The sequence below is a fragment of the Hyperolius riggenbachi genome, chromosome 7 (genome assembly GCF_040937935.1).
Source record: "Hyperolius riggenbachi isolate aHypRig1 chromosome 7, aHypRig1.pri, whole genome shotgun sequence".
Taxonomy (NCBI): Eukaryota; Metazoa; Chordata; class Amphibia; order Anura; family Hyperoliidae; genus Hyperolius; species Hyperolius riggenbachi.
The window spans coordinates 159,018,071-159,040,749 of NC_090652.1; the positions used below are offsets into that span (position 1 = coordinate 159,018,071).

The 22,679-nt window shown below is 44.2% G+C and overlaps 2 protein-coding genes across 3 annotated transcripts in view; one reads left to right on the forward strand and one right to left on the reverse strand.

Moving 5' to 3' along the window:
- The window catches only part of REXO5 (RNA exonuclease 5), a 104,703-nt gene extending 84,831 nt beyond the window's left edge, over window positions 1–19,872 (forward strand). Inside the window, exons 16-19 of one of the 2 annotated variants that reach the window (XM_068244805.1) lie at window positions 4,324–4,543; window positions 6,881–7,047; window positions 15,177–15,283; window positions 19,366–19,872. In XM_068244805.1, the coding sequence (XP_068100906.1) occupies window positions 4,324–4,543; window positions 6,881–7,047; window positions 15,177–15,283; window positions 19,366–19,441 (570 nt within the window). In that variant the 3' untranslated portion in view covers window positions 19,442–19,872. The remainder of the gene's footprint in view (window positions 1–4,323; window positions 4,544–6,880; window positions 7,048–15,176; window positions 15,284–19,365) is intronic. The other variant, XM_068244804.1, reaches the window with a different exon arrangement.
- The window catches only part of DCUN1D3 (defective in cullin neddylation 1 domain containing 3), a 176,514-nt gene that overhangs the window by 18,783 nt on the left and 135,052 nt on the right, over window positions 1–22,679 (reverse strand). The window lies entirely within an intron of this gene.

The window sequence follows — 22,679 nt, forward strand, 5'->3', positions numbered from 1 at the left end:
CAAACGCAGTGTTTACATCTATTCTCTCCTCTAAACACCCACTAATTACCCATCAATCACCCCCTATCACCACCTGTCACTGTTACCCATCAGATCAGACCCTAATCTGCCCCTTGCGGGCACCAAATCACCCGCCTACACGCTCAGATTGCCCTCAGACCCCCCCCCTTATCAATTCGCCAGTGCATTAGTTACATCTGTTCTTCCCTGTAATAACCCACTGATCACCTGTCAGTCACCCATCAATCACCCCCTGTCACTGCCACCCATCAATCACCCCCTGGCACTGCCACCCATCAATCACCCCCTGTCACTGCCACTCATCAATCAGCCCCTAACCTGCCCCTTGTGGGCAATCTGATCACCCACCCACACCAATAGTTCGCCCCGCAGATCCGACGTCAGATCACCTCCCAAAGGCAGTGTTTATATCTGTTCTCTACCCTAAACACCCACTAATTACCCATCAATCACCCCCTGTCACTGCTACCTATCAGATTAGACCCCTATCTGCCCCTAGGGCACTCAATCACCCGCCCACACCCTCAGAATGCCCTCAGGCCCCAGCCCTGATCACCTCTCCAGTGCATTGCTTGCATCTATTCCCCCCTCTAATCACACCTTGAGACACCCATCAATCACCTCCTGTCACCCCCTAGCACACCTACCCATCAGATCAGGCCCTAATTTGCCCCGTGTGGGCTCCTGATCACTCGGTCAAACCCTCAGATCCCCCTCAGACCCCCTTCCGATCACCTCCCCAGTGCATTGATTGCATCTATTTTCCCCTCTAACCACCCATCAATCACCTCCTGTCACCCCCCTAGCACTACTATCCATCAGATCAGGCCCAATACAACCTGTCATCTAAAAGGCCACCCTGCATATGACCGGTTCCACAAAATTCGCCCCCTCATAGACCACCTGTCATCAAAATTTGCAGATGCTTATACCCCTGAACAGTCATTTTGAGACATTTGGTTTCCAGACTACTCACGGTTTTGGGCCCGTAAAATGCCAGGGCGGTATAGGAACCCCAGAAACGGACCCCATTTTAGAAAAAAGACACCCCAATGTATTCTGTTAGGTGTATGACGAGTTCATAGAAGATTTTATTTTTTGTCAAAAGTTAGCGGAAATTGATTTTTGTTTTTTTTTCACAAAGTGTCATTTTTCACTAACTTGTGACAAAAAATAAAATCTTCTATGAACTCGCCATACACCTAACGGAATACCTTGGGGTGTCTTCTTTCTAAAATGGGGTCACTTGTGGGGTTCCTATACTGCCCTGGCATTTTAGGGGCCCTAAACCGTGAGGAGTAGTCTAGAAAACAAATGCCTCAAAATGACCTGTGATTAGGACGTTGGGCCCCTTAGCGCACCTAGGCTTCAAAAAAGTGTCACACATGTGGTATCGCCGTACTCAGGAGAAGTAGTATAATGTGTTTGGGGGTGTATTTTTACACATACCCATGCTGGGTGGGAGAAATCTCTCTGTAAATGGACAATTGTGTGTAAAAAAAAAATCAAACAATTGTCATTTACAGAGGTATTTCTCCTACCCAGCATGGGTATGTGTAAAAATACACCCCAAAACACATTATACTACATCTCCCGAGTACGGCGATACCACATGATTAGCACTTTTTTGCAGCCTAACTGCGCTAAGGGGCCCAAAGTCCAATGAGTACCTTTAGGATTTCACAGGTCATTTTTGTTTCAAGACTACTCCTCACGGTTTAGGGCCCCTAAAATGCCAGGGCAGTATAGGAACCCCACAAATGACCCCATTCTAGAAAGAAGACACCCAAACGTATTCCGTTAGGAGTATGGTGAGTTCATAGAAGATTTTATTTTTTGTCACAAGTTAGCGGAAAATGACACTTTGTGAAAAAAAACAATTAAAATAAATTTCCGCTAACTTGTGACAAAAAAATAAAAACTTCTATGAACTCACCATACTCCTAAAGGAATACCTTGGGGTGTCTTCTTTCTAAAATGGGGTCATTAGTGGGGTTCCTATACTGCCCTGGCATTTTAGGGGCCCTAAACCGTGAGGAGTAGTCTTGAAACAAAAATGACCTGTGAAATCCTAAAGGTACTCATTGGACTTTGGGCCCCTTAGCGCAGTTAGGGTGCAAAAAAGTGCCACACATGTGGTATCGCCGTACTCGGGAGAAGTAGTACAATGTGTTTTGGGGTGTATTTTTACACATACCCATGCTGGGTGGGAGAAATACCGCTGTAAATGGACAATTGTGTGTAAAAAAATCAAAAGATTGTCATTTACAGAGGTATTTCTCCCACCCAGCATGGGTATGTGTAAAAATACACCCAAAAACACATTGTACTACTTCTCCCGAGTACGGCGATACCACATGTGTGGCACTTTTTTGCACCCTAACTGCGCTAAAGGGCCCAAAGTCCAATGAGTACCTTTAGGATTTCATAGGTCATTTTGAGAAATTTCGTTTCAAGACTACTCCTCACGGTTTAGGGCCCCTAAAATGCCAGGACAGTATAGGAACCCCACAAATGACCCCATTTTAGAAAGAAGACACCCCAAGGTATTCTGTTAGTAGTATGGCGAGTTCATAGAAGATTTTATTTTTTGTCACAAGTTAGCGGAAATTGATTTTAATTGTGTTTTTTCACAAAGTGTCATTTTCCGCTAACTTGTGACAAAAAATAAAATCTTCTATGAACTCACCATACTCCTAACGGAATACCTTGGGGTGTCTTCTTTCTAAAATGGGATCATTTGTGGGGTTCCTATACTGCCCTGGCATTTTAGGGGCCCTAAACCGTGAGGAGTAGTCTTGAAACGAAATTTCTCAAAATGACCTGTGAAATCCTAAAGGTACTCATTGGACTTTGGGCCCTTTAGCGCAGTTAGGGTGCAAAAAAGTGCTACACATGTGGTATCGCCGTACTCAGGAGAAGTAGTATAATGTGTTTTGGGGTGTATTTTTACACATACCCATGCTGAGTGGGAGAAAGATCTCTGTAAATGGACAATTGTGTGTAAAAAAAATTAACAAATTGTCATTTACAGAGATATTTCTCCCACCCAGCATGGGTATGTGTAAAAATACACCCCAAAACACATTATACTACTTCTCTTGAGTACAGCAATACCACATGTGTGGCACTTTTTTGCAGCCTAACTGCGCTAAGGGGTCCAAAGTCCAATGAGCACCTTTAGGCTTTACAAGGGTGCTTACAATTTAGCACCCCCCAAAATGCCAGGACAGTGAACACACCCCACAAATGACCCCATTTTGGAAAGTAGACACTTCAAGGTATTCAGAGAGGGGCATGGTGAGTCCGTGGCAGATTTCATTTTTTTTTTTGTCGCAAGTTAGAAGAAATGGAAACTTTTTTTTTTTGTCACAAAGTGTCATTTTCCGCTTACTTGTGACAAAAAATAATATCTTCTATGAACTCACTATGCCTCTCAGTGAATACTTTGGGATGTCTTCTTTCCAAAATTGGGTCATTTTGGGGGTATTTATACTATCCTGGAATTCTAGCCCCTCATGAAACATGACAGGGGGTCAGAAAAGTCATAGATGCTTGAAAATGGGAAAATTCACTTTTTGCACCATAGTTTGTAAACGCTATAACTTTTACCCAAACCAATAAATATACACTGAATGGGGTTTTTTTAATCCAAAACATGTTTGTCCACATTTTTCGCGCTGCATGTATACAGAAATTTTACTTTATTTGAAAAATGTCAGCACAGAAAGTTAAAAAAATCATTTTTTTGCCAAAATTCATGTCTTTTTTGATGAATATAATAAAAAGTAAAAATCGCAGGAGCAATCAAATAGCACCAAAAGAAAGCTTTATTAGTGACAAGAAAAGGAGCCAAAATTCATTTAGGTGGTAGGTTGTATGAGCGAGCAATAAACCGTGAAAGCTGCAGTGGTCTGAATGGAAAAAAGTGGCCGGTCCTTAAGGGGTAGAAAGCCCTAGGTCCTCATGTGGTTAAGGGGGAAGCCAATTAACTTATCTGTATGGTTTTGGGATGTGGGAGGAAACCAGAGTGCCCAGAGGAAACCCATGCAGACACAGGGAGAACATGCAAACTCCTTGCAGATGTTGACCGGGGACCCAGTGCTGCAAGGCGAGAGCGATAACCCCTACGCCACCGTGCTGCCCACACAGGGCAGAACGGGGAGAAAGTTATAAAGATGTTTTATAACTAAAATGCTACTTTACATTGCCCCCTTTTGGATGTTATTGAATAGGGCAGTGTCTTTTGTAATGCTCTGTGTAATGTCCGGGATTCTTCTCACCATGCCCCTTGTTTGATAGGTTCAGATGCTGATGTCCGCTGTGGCACTTGACTACGAGAACACATTAAAGCAAATGGAAGGAGATCCAGAAAACAAAGACATCATATATGTTGCTGGATTTATGAAGCCTTTAACGGAAGCGTTTCTTCAACAGAAGTTCAGTCATTTTCAGGGAATCAAAGCGATTTTCCTACCAAGAAGTTCCAGAAGCCAAAAATCCGCACAATACTGTTATATAAGTAGGTAAAGTCATTTTGTAAATTAGTTGTTGATAATGCAGTACTAATTCAGTGCAAAGAGGTTATAAAATCCTAATCATTCCTTTTACTAATTTATCCTGCATGAAAAATGCAGCACTGTCCCTTGCATACCTCTTAGTGCCTAACTGAATTCTGAATAAAGAGGCATAATTACCCAAAATGACACAGGAAAAAGACAGTTTCTGCATCTGATATGTTATAAGCTCATGTATAGAAGAGTTAATATCACAAGCCTAAAGGGGCAGCAACGATCGTTTTAATACAAAATTCAGTTAAGGGTGGCCATACACTTGTGGGTTTTTCCCATAAATGTCCAGCCGCTTCGATCACTGATTGAATTTGCTAGAAATTGATGCTGCAGAGAGCCTGATCGATCGATTGTCCGATCAATCTTTGGGCAAAATCAATCAAATCCGTATGGAAGATATCGATCGGCAGCAAGTCAGGATCAGCAGCAGATCAAGGGCTGGCCCATAGCGTTATACTGCATCAAACAGTGCAACACTGTGGTTAAATTCCAGCTGAAATCTATTAAAAATATATATTTGGGCTCCCTGCACACTGCAAATCCGTTTTGCGATTCCGATTTGCAATTCTGATTTTCCCTGAATGCAATCAATAGGAAACTAGAGGAAAAAACGCAGCATGCAGTAACGATTAAAATTCGGAATCTGATGTAAAAACTGATAATCGGAATTGCATGCAGTGTGCAGGGAGTGTGCGTGGCAGTACCGTAATAGATCCCTCTGTTTTCTCCCCAGAATTTTTTTTCTAGCTGGGTGGCATAAAGTAGCGATGGGACACAATGGGGAAGGCAGTACTGGCGCAACTGCTGACAGCCGGGTGCTCCCCAAAATTAGCCGGGTGGAGCACACTGCTTGAAAAAAAAACAAAAAAAAACACACACCTGATTTGCAATACGAAAAAACACTAGATAAACCTTATTCGGAGATTGGTTAATGTTAATAAACCGTAACTTTTATTAAAGTCGGGTTAAAATAGATAATTCAAACAGATTATACTACCCCTTAGTGCAAAAAGTGATACATTGGGTTGGGGATAAAGTTCATTTTTCTGTCAGACTCCTCTAAACTCACAATGCATGTATATGATCAACCCCACACACAACCCTACATGTTTCCTTTCCTTAATTGGAAACTTCGTCAGGGGTAACCAAAGTGCTAAAGTATATACATTATGAAACCTCACATATTACACATATCCAGGTAGCTTAATAAATAGATTAGGCCACTTCCAGCAGCTTTAGGCACTCTAGGCACTTAGCACTTTGGTTTCCCCTGACAAAGTTTCCAATTAAGGAAACAAAACATGTGGGGCTGATAATATTAATGCATTGTGAGGTTGGAGGAGAGTCTGACAGACAAATGACCTTTATCCCCAACCCAATGTGTTACTTTTTGCACTAAGGGGTAGTATAATCTGTTCGAATTATCTATTTTAAAGAGACACTGAAGCGAAAACAAAATTATGATATTATGATTTGTATGTGTAGTACAGCTAAGAAATAAAACATTAAAATCAGATACATCAGTCTAATTGTTTCCAGTACAGGAAGAGTTAAGAAACTCCAGTTGTTATCTCTATACAAAAAAGCCATTAAACTCTACGACTTTCAAAGTCGTGGAGAGGGCTGTTTTCTGACTTTTATTATCTCAACTGTTAGTTAACTATTTACTTTTTCTCTGCCAGAGGAGAGGTCATTAGTTCACAGACTGCTCTGAAAGAATCATTTTGAATGCTGAATGTTGTGTAATCTGCACATATTAGTGAATGATGCAATGTTAGAAAAAACACTATATACCTGAAAATAAAAATATGAGAATATTTTCTTTGCTGCTAATCTTCTAGTAATTATTCATAGTACACAACCAATTCATTATATCATATATTTTTTTTCGCTTCAGTGTCTCTTTAAGCCGACTTTAATAAAAGTTACGTTTTATTAAATCAGATTTAAATTAGATCAGATTTGATTGGTGGATGCCATATTTACCAATTGCCTGGCAGTCATGATTATCTCTTTGTCAGCAGTAGTGTCTGAATCACACACCTGAAACAAGCATGCAGCTAAACCAGTCAGAGCACCTGATCTGCATGCTTGTTTAGGGTTTATGGCTTAGAGTATTGGAGACAGAGGCTTTCCAAGACAGCCAGGCAATATGCATTGATTAAAAGGAAAAAAAATATATCAGTCTCCATATCCATCTACATTTATTTTCATGATTTTAAAGTCCACTAGTCGTATTTATTTACTCACTGTATGTATCACTCAGGGATTTTGTGTTTTCTTTACAGAATTTCAAACCCCAGACAGTGCTGCTGTGGCTCTGGGTCATATACGAACCCATGGTGGATTAATGTGCTGTAAGGCAGTCACCTCCAGTCACTTACATCGCTGGTTAAGAGAGGCAAAGACTGATGCTCCCTCACTAGCACAGTCTAGCACAGGAAACATCCCAGAGGTAATAAACTAAAGAACACAGATGTCTTCTGTTTCTTTGTATTATTTTTACCATACAGGTACTGTGCGGGTTCCATTTACATAACCAGCATTGACTACAAAGGTAATTTGCGCCATGCAGCTTGTTTTGCCTTCCATTCTTCTGTCTTTGGAGATCTGCATGTTCAATGTGTGTAGGCCTTGTACACAAGGAGGCACTTCTGTTGCCCAGCAGGGATCAGTACTCAACCCCTTGAGCGACAGTGTACAGATGCGTCACTAGCTTCCAGGCTACCGACTCATCTGTTGCTGAGAAGGGAAAGGAGCAGCAAGCAATAAATCGGTTTCTAGAGAAGTGGGGAGACCAATGCGATTGGGCATCAAGGATCACTAATGTCGGGCATGCTGCATCTTTAGTAGACTTCATAAGTTGAAGCAGTGTATTCCATGCAACTCTAGGGGTGTTGTCTACGTGCTCTGGTGTCCCTGTGGGCTCGAGTCCATGGGCCGCATCGGCTGGAGACACACAGCGTGTCCACAAGGTTTAAAGTTTATGGGGTTTGAGAGATGGAATATGAAATGGAAGGGTTCAGATAGAAAGATGGACATCTCACAGGCCGAGGAGAGATGGATCCACCAGTTAAAGACCTTGGTACTCACAGGACTCAATACCTGCCCCTTTCACCCTCATACCTGGTCATTTGACTGAAGTTCCAGTACGATAATTAAACTGATCTCTGTGATTCATGTAGAATATATTTTGGTCAAGACATAATTTTTTTTTATAATTAATTATAGTTTGGTTTTTAATATTGTTCCATCTCCTCTGGGCTAGGCTGCATAAGCAGCGCATTACATGTGTCTACATATACTTGCTGAATGTGACAAATGTCGCTATAAGGATTCCACTGGCACACAAAGAGTGGCTGGTGGATGGGTAATGATTGATATATGGTGTGGGGGAGGGGTCTAAATGCAAATAAGGTTTTTTAGATTTATATTGTAATTTGGCACTAGTACTAATAAAAAAAATCTATCATTTAACAGAAAGGGGTGATATGCAAGACATAGGAAAAGGGTGGGTTCAATATTCTAAAGTTCACTGTTTATGTTTATCAATATTTATGGTTTATTATTGCTGGGATTGTAGAGCAATCATAGTGATATGGCCACACCTTACTGAATGATGTTAATGAAATTGGCATTTTATGTATGCAATGTTTAGCAAGTGGCACTGGTGCCTCATAGTGCAGAGCCATTAAAATCATGGCAATATGGGGGGAGTTAGGAAAGAAAGAGGTGGCATTGCTTAAATTAGGCTGGCGTACTGGCACCGCTAGCCCATCATTGTCTGGTAGATGACCAAACACGTTGAGCAGAGCCAGTACATCTGATGTTGTGAGGAGGAAGTACGACCATTAGGAAGTGAGTGCCCAGGATACAATGGTAGGTAACGTGTTACAGAGAAAGCGGGACGCTGCACCCACCTTTCAGCTACAGGGCCGCGGGACACACCACCACTCTTGATAGGTTTGACTACATCCAAGAGCTTGTAAGACACGCAATTGGCACTTTTTCATTGACGATACTATGCCATAATATGTTTTTATTTTTTATTGAGGTTTAAAGAGTTTTTACATTGTGAACTTTGCTGAGGCATTGTGATGCATCGAACAAAGTATGGGGAGCTCTAAGCTGGTGAAAAATGTGTAAATTTATTTCAGTATCAAACATAATCGGCTCATAGACAAACACTGACAAACACAACATGTACCCTCCCAATAAAAACACTGATGGAGCAAGCTGACATCTGGGGTGATAGCGTATGAACTGGAGTGCACTCCTATATAGTCACAACGCATGCATGCAACATTTCTTCAGGCCCAGGAAAACAACTGCAACCAATCAACAACGGAAGAGATCAACTGTGAACATCAGCCCGTGTGTATATGGAATACACGCCTCTGCAGTATCAGCATACGCTCTCATTACAGACACAGATTGTGTCTAATTTCAACCCCTGCAACACTGTCCATTCAATTGCGTTAGCACTCACGTGACCAATTCGTGTGACAAGGGGCTATACATGGCGTATGTCCGCCGTCTCTGGGCGAACTCTCCAGAGCTCAGCCTGCCTTGCTTAATCCGGCGTGTGCTTAAACGCTCAGGCGCTAAGCGCATCTGCGGTGTACAGGGGGAGGAAGAGTAGCGGAGGCATGGGGGATGGTCCTCGATCAAACTTCCACGTCAAAGACAGCGTATCACGTGACGCGGTTCATCACGACCCACGTGACTTCTTCAGACGTGACGTGGGAAGGGTGGTGTAGGTTCTTATATGCATAAAGAACGCCCACCTCTCAGGCTGATCTCACGCAACGTAAAAGAACATTAAAATGTCTCCATCTAGTGGCCAAAATGTATCATTACAGCACCAAGCTTTTAATATCATGATGCTGATTACTTCAGAGGAAGGATTTTATATTCAGGTCTTTATTGAGTCCCTTTGGATATAGACTCTCACACTTATAAATCCACATAGACTCTTTTCTTAATAATTGTATATCATAATCCCCACGAAGTGGGCTGATATTTAATTTATAAATGCCCATAAATCTTAGACCAGAAACCTCAGAATTATGAACAGATTTGAAATGCAAGACCAGAGGATTTAATTTATTTTTGTCAATAGTGGTACTCCTAATATTATTTATATGTTCACCTATACGTTCAATGGTCTATATGTTTTTCCAATATAAATAAGATCACAAGGACATCTAATTTGATACATCACTCTGGTGGTATTACACGTAATATGGTCATGTTAATTAAATATCAGCCCGCTTTTCAGCTGCCTATGTGAAAGGGCCCTTAAAGAGACACTGAAGCGAGACTAAATCTCGCTTCAGGTCTTATATATAGCAGGGGCACGTGTGCCCCTGCTAAAACGCCGCTATCCCGCGGCTTAACGGGGGTCCCTTCACCCCCAACCCACCCCCCGCAAACCTGGGTCGGAAAAAGGTCGCTGAAGCTGATCTTCCTGGAGGCAGGGCTAACGGCTGCAGCCCTGCCTCCAGTCGCGTCTATCAGACGCGCATCGCCGCCTCTCCCCCGCCCCTCTCAGTGAAGGAAGACTGAGAGGGGCGGGGGAGAGGCGGAGGTACGCGTCTGACAGACGCGCATGGGGCAGGGCTGCGGCGGTTAGCCCTGCCCCAACCAGGAAGCGCTCCCCCGCTGCTCGGAGGGGGTTTGGGGGGACAGGGACCCCCGTTAAGCCGCGCTATAGCGGCGTTTTAGCAGGGGCACATATGCCCCTGCTAGCTATGAGGTCTGAAGCGAGATCTATTCTCGCTTCAGACTCTCTTTAAGTGGCCACACCCTGACAGACCACAAAAAGAGCTTTTAAAAGATCAGTTGTAGAAATCTGTGAAAGAGTACTGGAAAATCATTCTTCTCTGTGATCTAACCAATTTCAGTGTGAGATCTGATCAAAAAATAGTCTAGATATGAAGGAAATATATACAGTGCTGCCCATAATTATTCATACCCCTGGCAAAGTTTGACTTAAAGGGAACCTAAACTGAGAAGGATATGGATTTTTCCTTTTAAAATAATACCAGTTTCCTGTCTCTCCTGCTGATCCTGTGTCTCTAATACTTTTAGACTCAGTCCCGGAACAAGCATGCAGATCAGGTGCTCTGACTAAAGTCAGACTGGATTAGCTGCATGCTTGTTTCAGAGGCGGGATTCAGCCACTACGGCAGCCAAAGAGATCACCAGGACTGCCAGGCAATGGGGATTTTTTAAAAGGAAACATCCATATCCCTCTTAGTTTAGGTTCCCTTTAAAGTTACTTTTATTCAACCAGCAAGTCGTTTTTTGACGGGAAATGACATGGGTGTCTCCCAAAAGATAATAAGACGATGTACAAGAGGCATTTATTTACATTTTGAACTAAAAGTGTCCAGTCCAAAATTATTCATACCCTTCTCAATAATCAATAGAAAAGCCTTTGACTATTACAGCAATCAAACACTTCCTATAATTGCAGACCAGCTTTTTACATGTCTCCACAGGTATTTTTGCCCATTCACCTTTAGCAATTAGCTCAAAATCTTTCAGGTTGGAGGGTCTTAGGCCTTTTGCCATCACCCTGATCTTTAGCTCCCTCTACAGATTTTTCAATTGGATTCAAGTCAGAACTCTGCCTGGGCAAAAGTTAATGTTCTTCTCTGCTAACCATTTCTTTCTCCCAAGGCCAAGTTTCTCTGCAGACTGCCTGATGATGTCATTGAGAATCCTCATGTAATGCTCTTTTTTTCATGGTGCCGTTTACTGTGATTAGGTTCCCTGGTCCATTGGCCGAACCCCCCCCCCCCCCCCCCCAAAGCATTAGGTTACCACCACCATGTTTGACGGTGAGTATGGTGTTCTTTGGGGTGAAGGCTTCTCCTTTTTTACGCCAAATGAAAGAAACCTCATTGTGACCAAACAATTCAAGTTTTGTTTCCTGTGACCATAAAACAGGAGACCAGAAGTCTTCTTCTTTGTCCAGATGAGCATTTGCAAATGCCAAGCAAGCTTTTGTGTGCCTTATCTTGAGAAGTGGCGTCCTCCTTGGTCTGCATCCGTGGAACCCAGCAGTGTGTAGTGTCTGTTGGATTGTCTGCCTTGAGACTTTGCCACTAGAAGAGCCCAGATTCATCAGGATGGCCTTGGTGGTGATCCTTGGATTCTTTTTCAACTCTATCACTATTCTCTGGGCCAGCACAGGTGTCACTTTTGGCTTCTGTCCTCCACAGTGCGGAACATCTCGTATATTTTAATAATACTTTCACTGTAGCCACTGGAACTTGAAAACATTTAGAAATTACCTTGCAGCCCTTTCTTGACTTGTGAGCTGCCACACCGCACAGCCGCAGGTCCTCACTGGGCTCCTTTGTCTTAGCCATGACTGTCCACAAGCCAGCTGCAGAGAGCTGCTGTTTTTCACCTGTTGAGTTGATTAAAGCAGCTGTTCCCAATTAATAAGGGTAATTGGGATGCTTTAGAACAGTTTGGACTATTTGGAATGGTATAGAACTTTGGATTTTCCCACAGACTGTGGCAGATTGTGAAGGATATGAATAATTTTGGACTGGACACTTTTTTCTCAAATTTAAATAAAAGCTGAGAAATGGTTTTTTTTTCCCACAATAATGCCGTTTGTATATCGTCTTATTATCTTTTGGGAGACACCTATGTCATTTTCCATCAAACAATTACTTGCTGGTTGAATAAAAGTAACTTTAAGTGAAACTTTGCCAGGGGTATGAATAATTATGGGCAGCACAGGGGTATGAATAATTATGGGCAGCACTGCGTGTATATATATATAGATAGATAGATATAGATATAGATATAGATATATAGATATATATATAGAGATAGATATAGATAGATAGATATATAGAGATAGATATAGATATAGATAGATATATATATATATACATATATATATATATCTATATATATATCTATATATATATATATATATCATTTTTTTGTTTATTTTTTTCTGTTTCTGCTCATTTTCATTTTTAATTGTGAGGCAGATTGAGAGCCAGGGGATTACTGGTACTCTCTAAACCCCTGCAAAGCTCCAGCCATGGCATCACTCCCGGGCTTGTGGCTGGCGTTCTTATGCTCTCTGCCATGTCTCTGACTAGATGCGTGACACGGGCATTCTATTATACTGTACGTTACTACTGTACCTCCAAATGATGAGCAAGAAGACTCCTTGCATGTGGCTGTAATCTCCTTGACCAGGCTTTGGAATAGGAACTCTCTTCATGGTCTGATTTTTTTGTTTTTGTTTTTATGTTTGAAGCTACTTTAAAGGGATACTGTAAGGGGGGGTGGGGGGGGGGGGGGGGTCAGGGGAAAATGAGTTGAACTTTCCCGGGGCTTCTAATGGTCCCCCGCAGAAGTCCTGTGCCGGCGCAGCCAGTCACCGATGCTCCGGCCCGCCTCTGGTTCACCTCTGGAATTTCAGACTTTAAAGAGAGTCTGAAGCGAGAATAAATCTCGCTTCAGACCTCATAGATAGCAGGGGCATGTGTGCCCCTGCTAAACCGCCGCTATCGCGCCGCTAAACGGGGGTCCCTTCACCCCCAAATCTCCCTCCATGCAGCGCATCCCCTCTTCCGCATAGAGGCAGGGCTAACCGCTGCAGCCCTGCCCCACGCGCGTCTGTCAGCGCGTATCTCCACCTCTCCCCCTCCCCTCTCAGTCTTCCTTCACTGAGAGGGGCGGGGGTGAGGCAGCGATGCGCCGCTGATAGACGCGACTGGAGGCAGGGCTGCAGCCGTTAGCCCTGCCTCCAGGAAGAAATAAATCACGACCAAGTTTGCTACCAAGGTATGCGGGGGTGGGTTTGGGGGTGAAGGGACCCCCGTTTAGCCGCGGGATAGCGGCGGTTTAGCAGGGGCACACATGCCCCTGCTAACTATGAGCTCTGAAGCGAGATTTATTCTCGCTTCAGAGTCTCTTTAAAGTCTGAAAACCACTGCGCCTGCGTTGCCATGTCCTCGCTCCCGCTGTGCCTGCGCAGTACGCTCCTGGTGACATCAGAGGCAGCGAGGACACGGCAACGCAGGCGCAGTGGTTTTCAGACTTTAAAGTCTGAAATTCCAGAACCGGAGGCGGAGCCGGAGCATCGGTGAGTGGCTGCGCAGGCACATGATGTCTGCGGGGGACCATTAGAAGCCCCGGGTAAGTTCAACTCATTTTCCCCCGACCCCCTACAGTATCCCTTTAATGGTTATTAGTGCATACCAAGCTAGTAAATGTGACATGTTAAACATTTATTTCGGTAGCTGCTTTACAAATATGAGGGAGTAACCAAGCAGCTTGGGGTGACCCACACCACTAGGAGAGTATAGGGGACTGAAAGAGACCACAAAGCCCTCCTACTAAAAGGCAATGCTTGGTGTGATTTGTCTTCTTATAACAGAAGGTACTTGCGATATTTCAGCTTTAAGTGAACATCTGTGGTTACCCACAATGCACCGCTGCTGAATATGCAAATTATCTCTTTATGCCCCTGTAGCCAGGCTTGCATACAGAACCTCTGGTGTATAGCACGCCTATAGCTATAGATTTGCTATACATCAGCGGTTCTGGATGCAAGCCTGGCTACAGGGACGTAAAGAGATCATTTGCATATTCCGCAGCGGTGCATTGTGGGTAACCACAGATGTTCACTTAAAGCTGAATTATCGCAGTACCTTATGTTTTAACCACTTGAGGACCCACCCTTTACCCCCCCCCCCCTTAAGGACCAGCGTTGAATTATGTGATCTGTGCTGGGTGGGCTCTACAGCCCCCAGCACAGATCAAACACCAGGCAGAGAGATCAGATCACTACCCTTTTTTCCCCACTAGGGGGATGATGTGCTGGGGGGTCCGATCTCTGCTGCCTGCGTGTGGCTGGCGGGGGGGGGGCACCTCAAAGCCCCCCTCCGCGGCGAAATTCCGCTTCCCCCTCTCCTACCTGACAGCCCTGGTGATCGGGGCTGCACAGGACGCTATCCGTCCTGTGCAGCCTGTGACAGGACGTCCCCTGTCACATGGCGGCGATCCCCGGCCGCTGATTGGCCGGGGATCGCCGATCTGCCTTACGCCGCTGCTGCGCAGCAGCGCCATACAATGTAAACAAAGCGGATTATTTCCGCTTGTGTTTACATTTAGCCTGCGAGCCGCGATCGGCGGCCCGCAGGCTATTCACGGAGCCCCCCGCCGTGAATTGACAGGAAGCTGCTTCCTGATTAATTAGCCTGCAGCCCACGACGCAGAACTGCGTCGCTGGTCCTGCAGCTGCCACTTTGCCGATGCGCGTTATGAGTGCGCGGTCGGCAAGTGGTTAAAAAGGCAAATCAACACCGAGCATTACAAATACTGTATGTGGAGGTAGATTTCGGGCAGAACAACATCCAGTTTGAAAAGCAGTAATATTGGGCAAAAATGTAACACTGAACGCTGGGAAGACATTAAAATACAAAATGTACTGAAACAGAGGAATTAATGAAACCCACAAGAAACCTATTTTGCTTCCTTATAAAAGGACCTCTACTTTGTACTTTATGTGAGCAATCTTCTTTCTACTTTGTACAGGTAGACCTTGCAGAAATAATAAAGGATGCAGACTGGAGAATGAATCAGCTTTATGAGAATCTTGCAGTGAACACCCTGTGTGTCATCCTTTTCTCTGGTAACAATAGGTAAGGAAGCTTTTGAAGCTGAGCACTAGAATTACTCATTGAAATCATTCATTTGTGGGAGAAGCAGGCTTCCTGAATATAACCCATTCATGGTTGGCTGTGAGGATGCCACCCAGTCCTTCACCTGGCTCTCTCTCCTTGCTGTAGCACAGATTGAGTTTACTGAAAGCTCTATCTACATGACTGCACAGTGTTAATGCAGGCTTCCAGTTTAGATCCCTGAATGCCTCCCTCTGACAGTCGCCAGTTCCCACAGCTTCCATACTGTAGAGATTGCACCTAGTCTCACATTCCACCCAGCACTCAACTGACAGGGATATGAAGGCTGCCATACTTACTTCCTTTTAAACTTTGCCAATTACCTGGCAGCCCTGCTTATCTATTTGGCTACAGTAGTGTATAAATTGCACCAGAAACAAGCATGCAGCTAATCTTTTCAGATTTGCTGCATGCTTGTTCAGGATCTATGGCTGAAAGTAATAGAGAAAGAGATCAGCATGATAACCAGGCAATTTGCATTGTTTAAAAGGAAATCAATATGTCAGCCTCCATATCACTCTCACTTCAGTTGTCATTTAAAGGGAGCCTGAGGTGAGAGGGATACAGAGGCTGACATATTTATTTCCTTGTAAACAATGCCAGGTGCCTGAGTCAACAAGCATATGGCTAATCCAGTAAAAGCTGAGTCGGGGTACCTGATCTGTTGCATGCTTGTTGAGGGTCTATGGCTTAAAGTATTAGACACACAGGATCAGGATGACTGCCAGGCAACTAGTATTGTTTAAAAGAAAATAAACATGGCAGCCTTCATGTTCCTCTCAGCCCGGGTTCCCTTTAATCTCCCCTAGCGTTCTGGACGAGCTGAGCTCGTCCAGAGATGCTAGAGGGCGCCGCTCAGGCCCAGGTGGGCCGATTTTGATAATTTTTTTTCAAACATGCAGCTAGCACTTTGCTAGCTGCGTGTTTGCTCCGATCGTCACCGCCGATCCGCCGCTACCCGGCGCGAAAGAGGGCCCTCCCGCAGACCCCGTGCGCAGCCTGGCCAATCGCCGCCAGGCTGCGCTTTGGGGTGGATCGGGAGTCCCTGTGACATCATGACTTCATGACGTTCGTCGCCATGGCGACGGAGGAAGCCCTAAAGGAAATCCCGTTCAGAACGGGATTTCCGGACGGGTCTTCGCGCCGGCGGCGATCGGAGGGTACGGGCGGACGCGGCAGGGAAGGGGGAAGCATGTAGCTAGCGCTAGACTAGCTACATGTTAAAAAAAAAAATTTAGGTGAAAAAAACTTTGGCGCGGCCGTGCGCCAAAAATATTCAGAACGCCCAGCAGGTTAAGCCACAGACTGAAAAAGAGGATGAGGATAAAAGCTGACCACATGGTATGTGAATCAGACACTACTGAAGCTAAAGTCATCAGCAGGACAACGTGTCAGCTGGCATTGTTTAAAAGGAAATAAATGAGTCCGTCTCCATATTTCTCTCACTATAGGCTACCTTTAAAGAGCAACTGAAGCGAGAGGGATATGGAGGTTGCCATATATATTTTGTTTTGAGCAATACCAGTTGCCTGTTAGTCCTGCTGATCCTCTAATACTTTCAGCCACAGACGCTAAATAAGCATCCAGCAGTTCAGGTGTTTCTGACATTTGTCAGATCTGACAAGATTAGCTGCATACTTGTTTCTGGTGTTATTCAGACATTACAGCTGCAAAATACTGTAGATCAGCATGGCTGCCAGGCAACTGGTATTATTTAGAAGGAAATAAATATTGCAGCATCAATCTAACAGATCTAGTTACCCTGGGGCCTTCCTCCAAATCCTGGCAGCCTATGTGTCCCTCGCCGCAGAAGTACTGCACCTGCACAGAATGGTTACGGGAGCATGGCTACACGCAGGCGCAGAAGTGGTCGGCTGCTTCAGAGTGGACATCGGGACGACAGCTGGGAGTGGAGCTGCAGTGAGGGACACATACGCTTCCAGGGGCTTGAGGAAGCCCCAGGTAAGTAGATCCGGTTTTTTTAAAGCCTGATGTTTCCTTTAAGTGAAAAATGATACTTGCCTGGCTGCCTTGCTGCTCTCTTGCTGATCCACTAAACACCCAAATGCAGTATATGTTTTGTGGATAAATAGCCATGCACTGCACTACCTACCAGATTTTACCTGTAAACAGCAGCTTATTCTGGAAAGACATTTAAGTCTTGTACACACACTAGATGGTTTTCTGACATGAATCTAGTGTGTGTACTGCACACTCATTCTTCCTTGGTGCCTTGACCAGGGATCAGCCAGGCGGATTGACTCGGTCAAGCACCTTGTTCTTCCCATCTACTCTGTCATGTGCCACTCTGTCAGCTCTCATTCCCTCTGCATAGCAACAGAACGTGGATAGCAGCCTGTCTGTACAACCTCAACCCCACTCTGTTGGCCGAGGGATCAAATCCCAATTCCTCTCTGCCGACAGGCCTCGTATGCGTGTACACAACTTAAGACACACAAAGTGAGAAAGATATGGAGGCTGCCATATTTATTTCTTATTAAATAAAACCAGTTGCCTGACATCCTTCTGATCTATTAGGCTGCAGTAGTGTCTGAATCACACTCCTGCAACAAGCATACAGCAAATCCAGTAAAACTTTAATCAGAAACCCTTGATCTGCATGTTTGTTCAGGGTTAATGGCTAAAAGTATTTGAAGCAGAGGATCAGCAGGACAGGCAGGGAATCTGCATTATTTAAAAGGAAACAAATATGGCAGCCTCCATAGTCCTCTCACTTAAAGGGAACCTTAAAGTGAACCAGAGACGAAGCACCCTCATGTATTTTACTATATAAATCAGTGGGAACATTAGAGAAAACACCTACCCTGCTCTCTGTTTCATCCTCACTGCTAAAAGTGTCTGTTACCAGCTGTGATAGCTGAGCATTCAGTCTAGCTTTGCCGGGAATCATTATAGCTGAGTCATTATAGCAGAGCCACAAGGGGGCAGACTTGGACTTGAAAAGACACCAGAGAAGACAGACTTGGCTATAATCATTCCATAGCAAAGCCAGACTGAATGCTCAGTCGGGATTCTTATCAGAGGTGAAAACAGGCAGATTAAACAAAGAACAATTAAACAAAGAGCAGATTAGGTGTTTACTGTCATGTTCCCACTGATTTATAATGCTGGGGATACACGATACGTTTCTGTACCGTGTATCGACCAGCTGATCCGGCCAGCTGATCATTTTCAGCTGGCCCGATCATGCCGCTCGGCCCGCGGCCGCTCGATTCCCGCCGGCGGACAATGGCAGGGAATCGAGCGGTCATAAGAAAGCGCTGGCGGGGACGAACGGCAATCGATACGAGCGGGGATGCGCCGGCATCGAGCCTCTGGCTCGATCCGGCGCATACAACGAGCCGTGTACGGCATAAGGTAAAATACATGAGGGTGCTTCATCTCTGGTTCTCTTTAAATGAGAGGGATACGGAGGTTTCCTTTTACACAATACCAGTTGCCTGGAAGTCCTGCTGATCTCTTTGGGTGCAGCAGTGGCTGAATCACACACCCGAAACAAGCATGCAGCTTATTCAGTCTTACTTCAGTCAGAGCACCTGATCTGCATGCTTGTTCAGGGGCTGTGGCTAAAAGTATTAGACACAGGATCAGAAGGAGAAATCCATATCCTTCTCCATTTAGGTTCCCTTTAATGTTGGGGATACACGGTACGTTTCTGTACCGTGTATCGAGCCACTGATGCTGGGAGCTGATCATTTCCGACAGGTCCGATGACCCGCCGGACTGATTCCCTGCTCGATCCCCACGGGCGGACAATAGCGGGGAGTGGAGCGGAAGATAAGGGAACGCCCGCGGGGAAGAGCGGGAATCGATCCGGACGCGGCGGGAGTCGATCCGGCGGCTAATCGAGCAGCTGGGTCAACCCGTGTATTCCCAGCATAAGGTGTGCTTAAGATCAGTTGAATACTATAGATCTTGTGTGGCCTGATTTTTTTGGTTTTTTTTCTTAATGTAGTAGATTAGCTCTTAAAGCAACGGAACGGTTTCCAATGAGATAGTGAATGTTTTCATTTCTTTTACAGTGAAAGTGGCGCCCTGCCAGGCTTTGGTTTGATGGAAATAAAACCTGACCAAGTAAATGGCTCATTAGTAATTTGATTATCTGGATTAAAAACATTTGTGTCCAGTTGGTTATTTTATTTCTGAAATTTTATTATAATTTATTAAACAATTATTACTGTTGAGTAAGGTATCTTTAAATCTGTTAACAAAAGATGTACTATTTAAATGTTCATTGCACGATGCAGTGTCAATCAGTGTCTGTCAATCGACCGTTGCTCCCGAATGATCACGATTTTCCCTCGTGTCCAATTAATAATTTCAACTACCTGATAAAAATAGTTCTAAATATCAATGGGTTGGTTCAAAATATCAGTTGGTACAGTATCTGCTGGAACTGCAAAATGGAGAAGTGTGTAGCTACCTTTAGAGCAACCAACCAACCAGAAAAGTCAGTCTCTATCTCAGGGGTCCCCAAACTTTTTCGGTTAAGGGCCGGGTCAACATACTTCAAACTAACGGGGGGCAGAGTATACATAATATGAAAAACACACAATTTGCTCACTCCCAGCTAAAGCACTTTCCTGCCTTTATCTGATCAGCAGGCGCCAGTCAGCCAATCAGGAATAATGTCATACACCCTATGCCTGCTGTACCAAATCTAGCAGGAATTGTATAAATTAGCATTTAGGTGGGAAGCTTCAGTTGGACGTAATCGTAGGTTACATCTTTTACAGGGACGCCCTGTGTAGGCACATCTCCCACACGGTCCCCTCCCTAACCACTCACCTGTCAACCGCATCCTTGAAGCTGCAAAAAAAGATTTTACATTTCTTTTTTTGCAGCTTCCAGGATGCAGTTGACAGGTGAGATGTGCCTACACGGGGCGTCCCTGTAAAAGATGTGATCTACGATTACGTCCAACTGAAGCCTCCCACCTGAATGCTACCGTAATTTATGCAATTCCTGATAGATTTGTTACAGCAGGCATAGGGTGTATGACATTATACCTGATTGGCTGACTGGCGCCTGCTGACCAGATAAAGGTAGAAAAAGTGCTTTAGCTGAGAGTGAGCAAATTGTGTGTTTTGCAGTTAGCATTCAGTTCAGAGGCAGTGAGGGTGAATTCCCTGGTGGTGAGAGGTCCAGGGCCCACCCGCACTTCCCTCTGGGTATCGCATGGTGGTTTGGGGGCCCCCAGCCAGTGAGGCCCAGTGCACACCAAAAACTTCTAGCAGATCTGCAAAATGCTAGAGGTTTTTGAAGCAGATTTCAGAGGGATTCTAGGCATGTTTAGAGACGTTTTCTAAACATGCCTAGTGTTTTTTGGAGCATTTTTTTTTTGTGTGTAGCAGATTACAAATATTGTTACAGTAAAAGCTGTTACTGAAGAGCTTCTGTAACAAAAACGCCTGGAAAACAGCTCTGATCAAGCGTTTCAGAGCAGTTTGAGCTTTTCCTATACTTTACATTTAGGCAGAAACGCTTCTGCAAACCGCAAAAGTGCTGCAGGACCCATGTTTACGGTTTGCTAAAAACCTCACACCGCTGGTGTGCACCATCCCATTGAAATACATTAGCCAAGCGTTTTCACTGGCGGAAGCAGTTTGCGGAACGCTTCAAAAACTGCTCGGTGTGCACCAGGCCTGAGAGAGACTGGGCCTCCGGCTGTCGTGCGAACCAGTGTTTGTGATTTTATACATAATATGATGTTGAAAACATTACACTGAACCTAGGTAGTGTAAGCTATTACCTGTTTACACATGCAGCCCTTTTGTCTCCCATTTATCCAAAGCAGATATTATGCCTCCAATACAGCATGTGCAGAGAGTAAAAAACCTCTTTTAGCCAGACAGTGAAGCATACTCAGGGAGCAACCTGTCATCCATCCTGTCATCTAAGTGGGATACCCTTAACTAAACAACAATTAAAATTACTTGATAAGGGTCTGAACTATGCACCCCCAAAAAGTTTGAATAAATTTGAGACATACCTGGGAATAAACAAATATGTGAGAAAACTCAATCAAAAAAAGTACTTCATGAATAAAACCGGCCTTATACCCAAAGTCAACCCACCACCTCAACATTACATTCATACTACCCTCAAAAATAAATCATTATTTAATCCTCAGGATAATGCCAAAGACAGCACCATTGAAACTTTCAAAAGAGCGGTACTTCGAGACCTGGATGGGCTGGAAGTCAAAAGGCTGAAAAATAGTAAAATGATTGATCAACAGATTAGGGAACTGGTGGAAACTAAAGATCTTATATTAAAACCCGCTGACAAAGGGGGAGGCCTGGTGGTGCTGAATGGTAGTCAGTATAAAACGGAAATGAACCGACTACTGGCTGATCCAACTACATACAAAAAACTGAGAAAAAACCCCACCATTGAATTTAAACAACAGCTAAAGGAGATTTTAATGAGGGGGGAACGAGAAACTTTTATCTCCACAAATGAATTTAAATATCTTATGCCCACAAACCCGAGACTTCCGGTAATCTACTACAACCCCAAGATCCATAAGAACCAGGTCCATCCTCCGGGGAGACCCATTGTGAGTGGGGTGGGATCATTGACACAAAGAGTGGGAGAATATGTGGACTGGTTTCTCCAAGAAGCAGTGGCTAAACTACCATATCTTTTAAAAGACACAAAAGATCTATTACAAAAGATGCAACATATATCTATTGAACAAAATGATATACTGGTTACAGGAGACGTGACGTCTCTATACACGGTTATTCCCCATCTCAGTGGGATGTATGCAGTAGAACAGGCACTGGGGGTGGATACTGATCTGAAAGTGGAGCAGATCGGGTTTATTATGGAACTGTTAAAATTTGCGCTCTCGCATAATTACTTCTGGTACGATCAAGATTATTATTTACAGCTAACGGGATGTGCCATGGGGGCAAAGTTTGCCCCATCTTTAGCTAACATTTATATGGGTAAATGGGAACAAGAAATATTAAGTAAGGCCCAAGCTGTGAACATTATCAGCTGGAACAGATTTATTGACGATCTGTTCTTTATATGGAGGGGTACGAGTGAGGAACTCAACGAATTCTGCAAAACAGCTAATAACCATTGGTCACCCATCAAAATAACGTTCTGTCAGGCAGCTAAGCAGGTGGAATTCTTAGACCTGACGATCATCAAACAGGATAACAAACTAGTGACCAAAACCTTCTTTAAATCTACAGACAAAAATGGGTATATCCCTAAAGGCAGTTGTCACCACAGTAGATGGTTGAATAATATTCCAAAGGGACAGATAATGAGGATCAGGAGGAACTGCACCAACCTGTATGATTTTAGAGAACAGAGC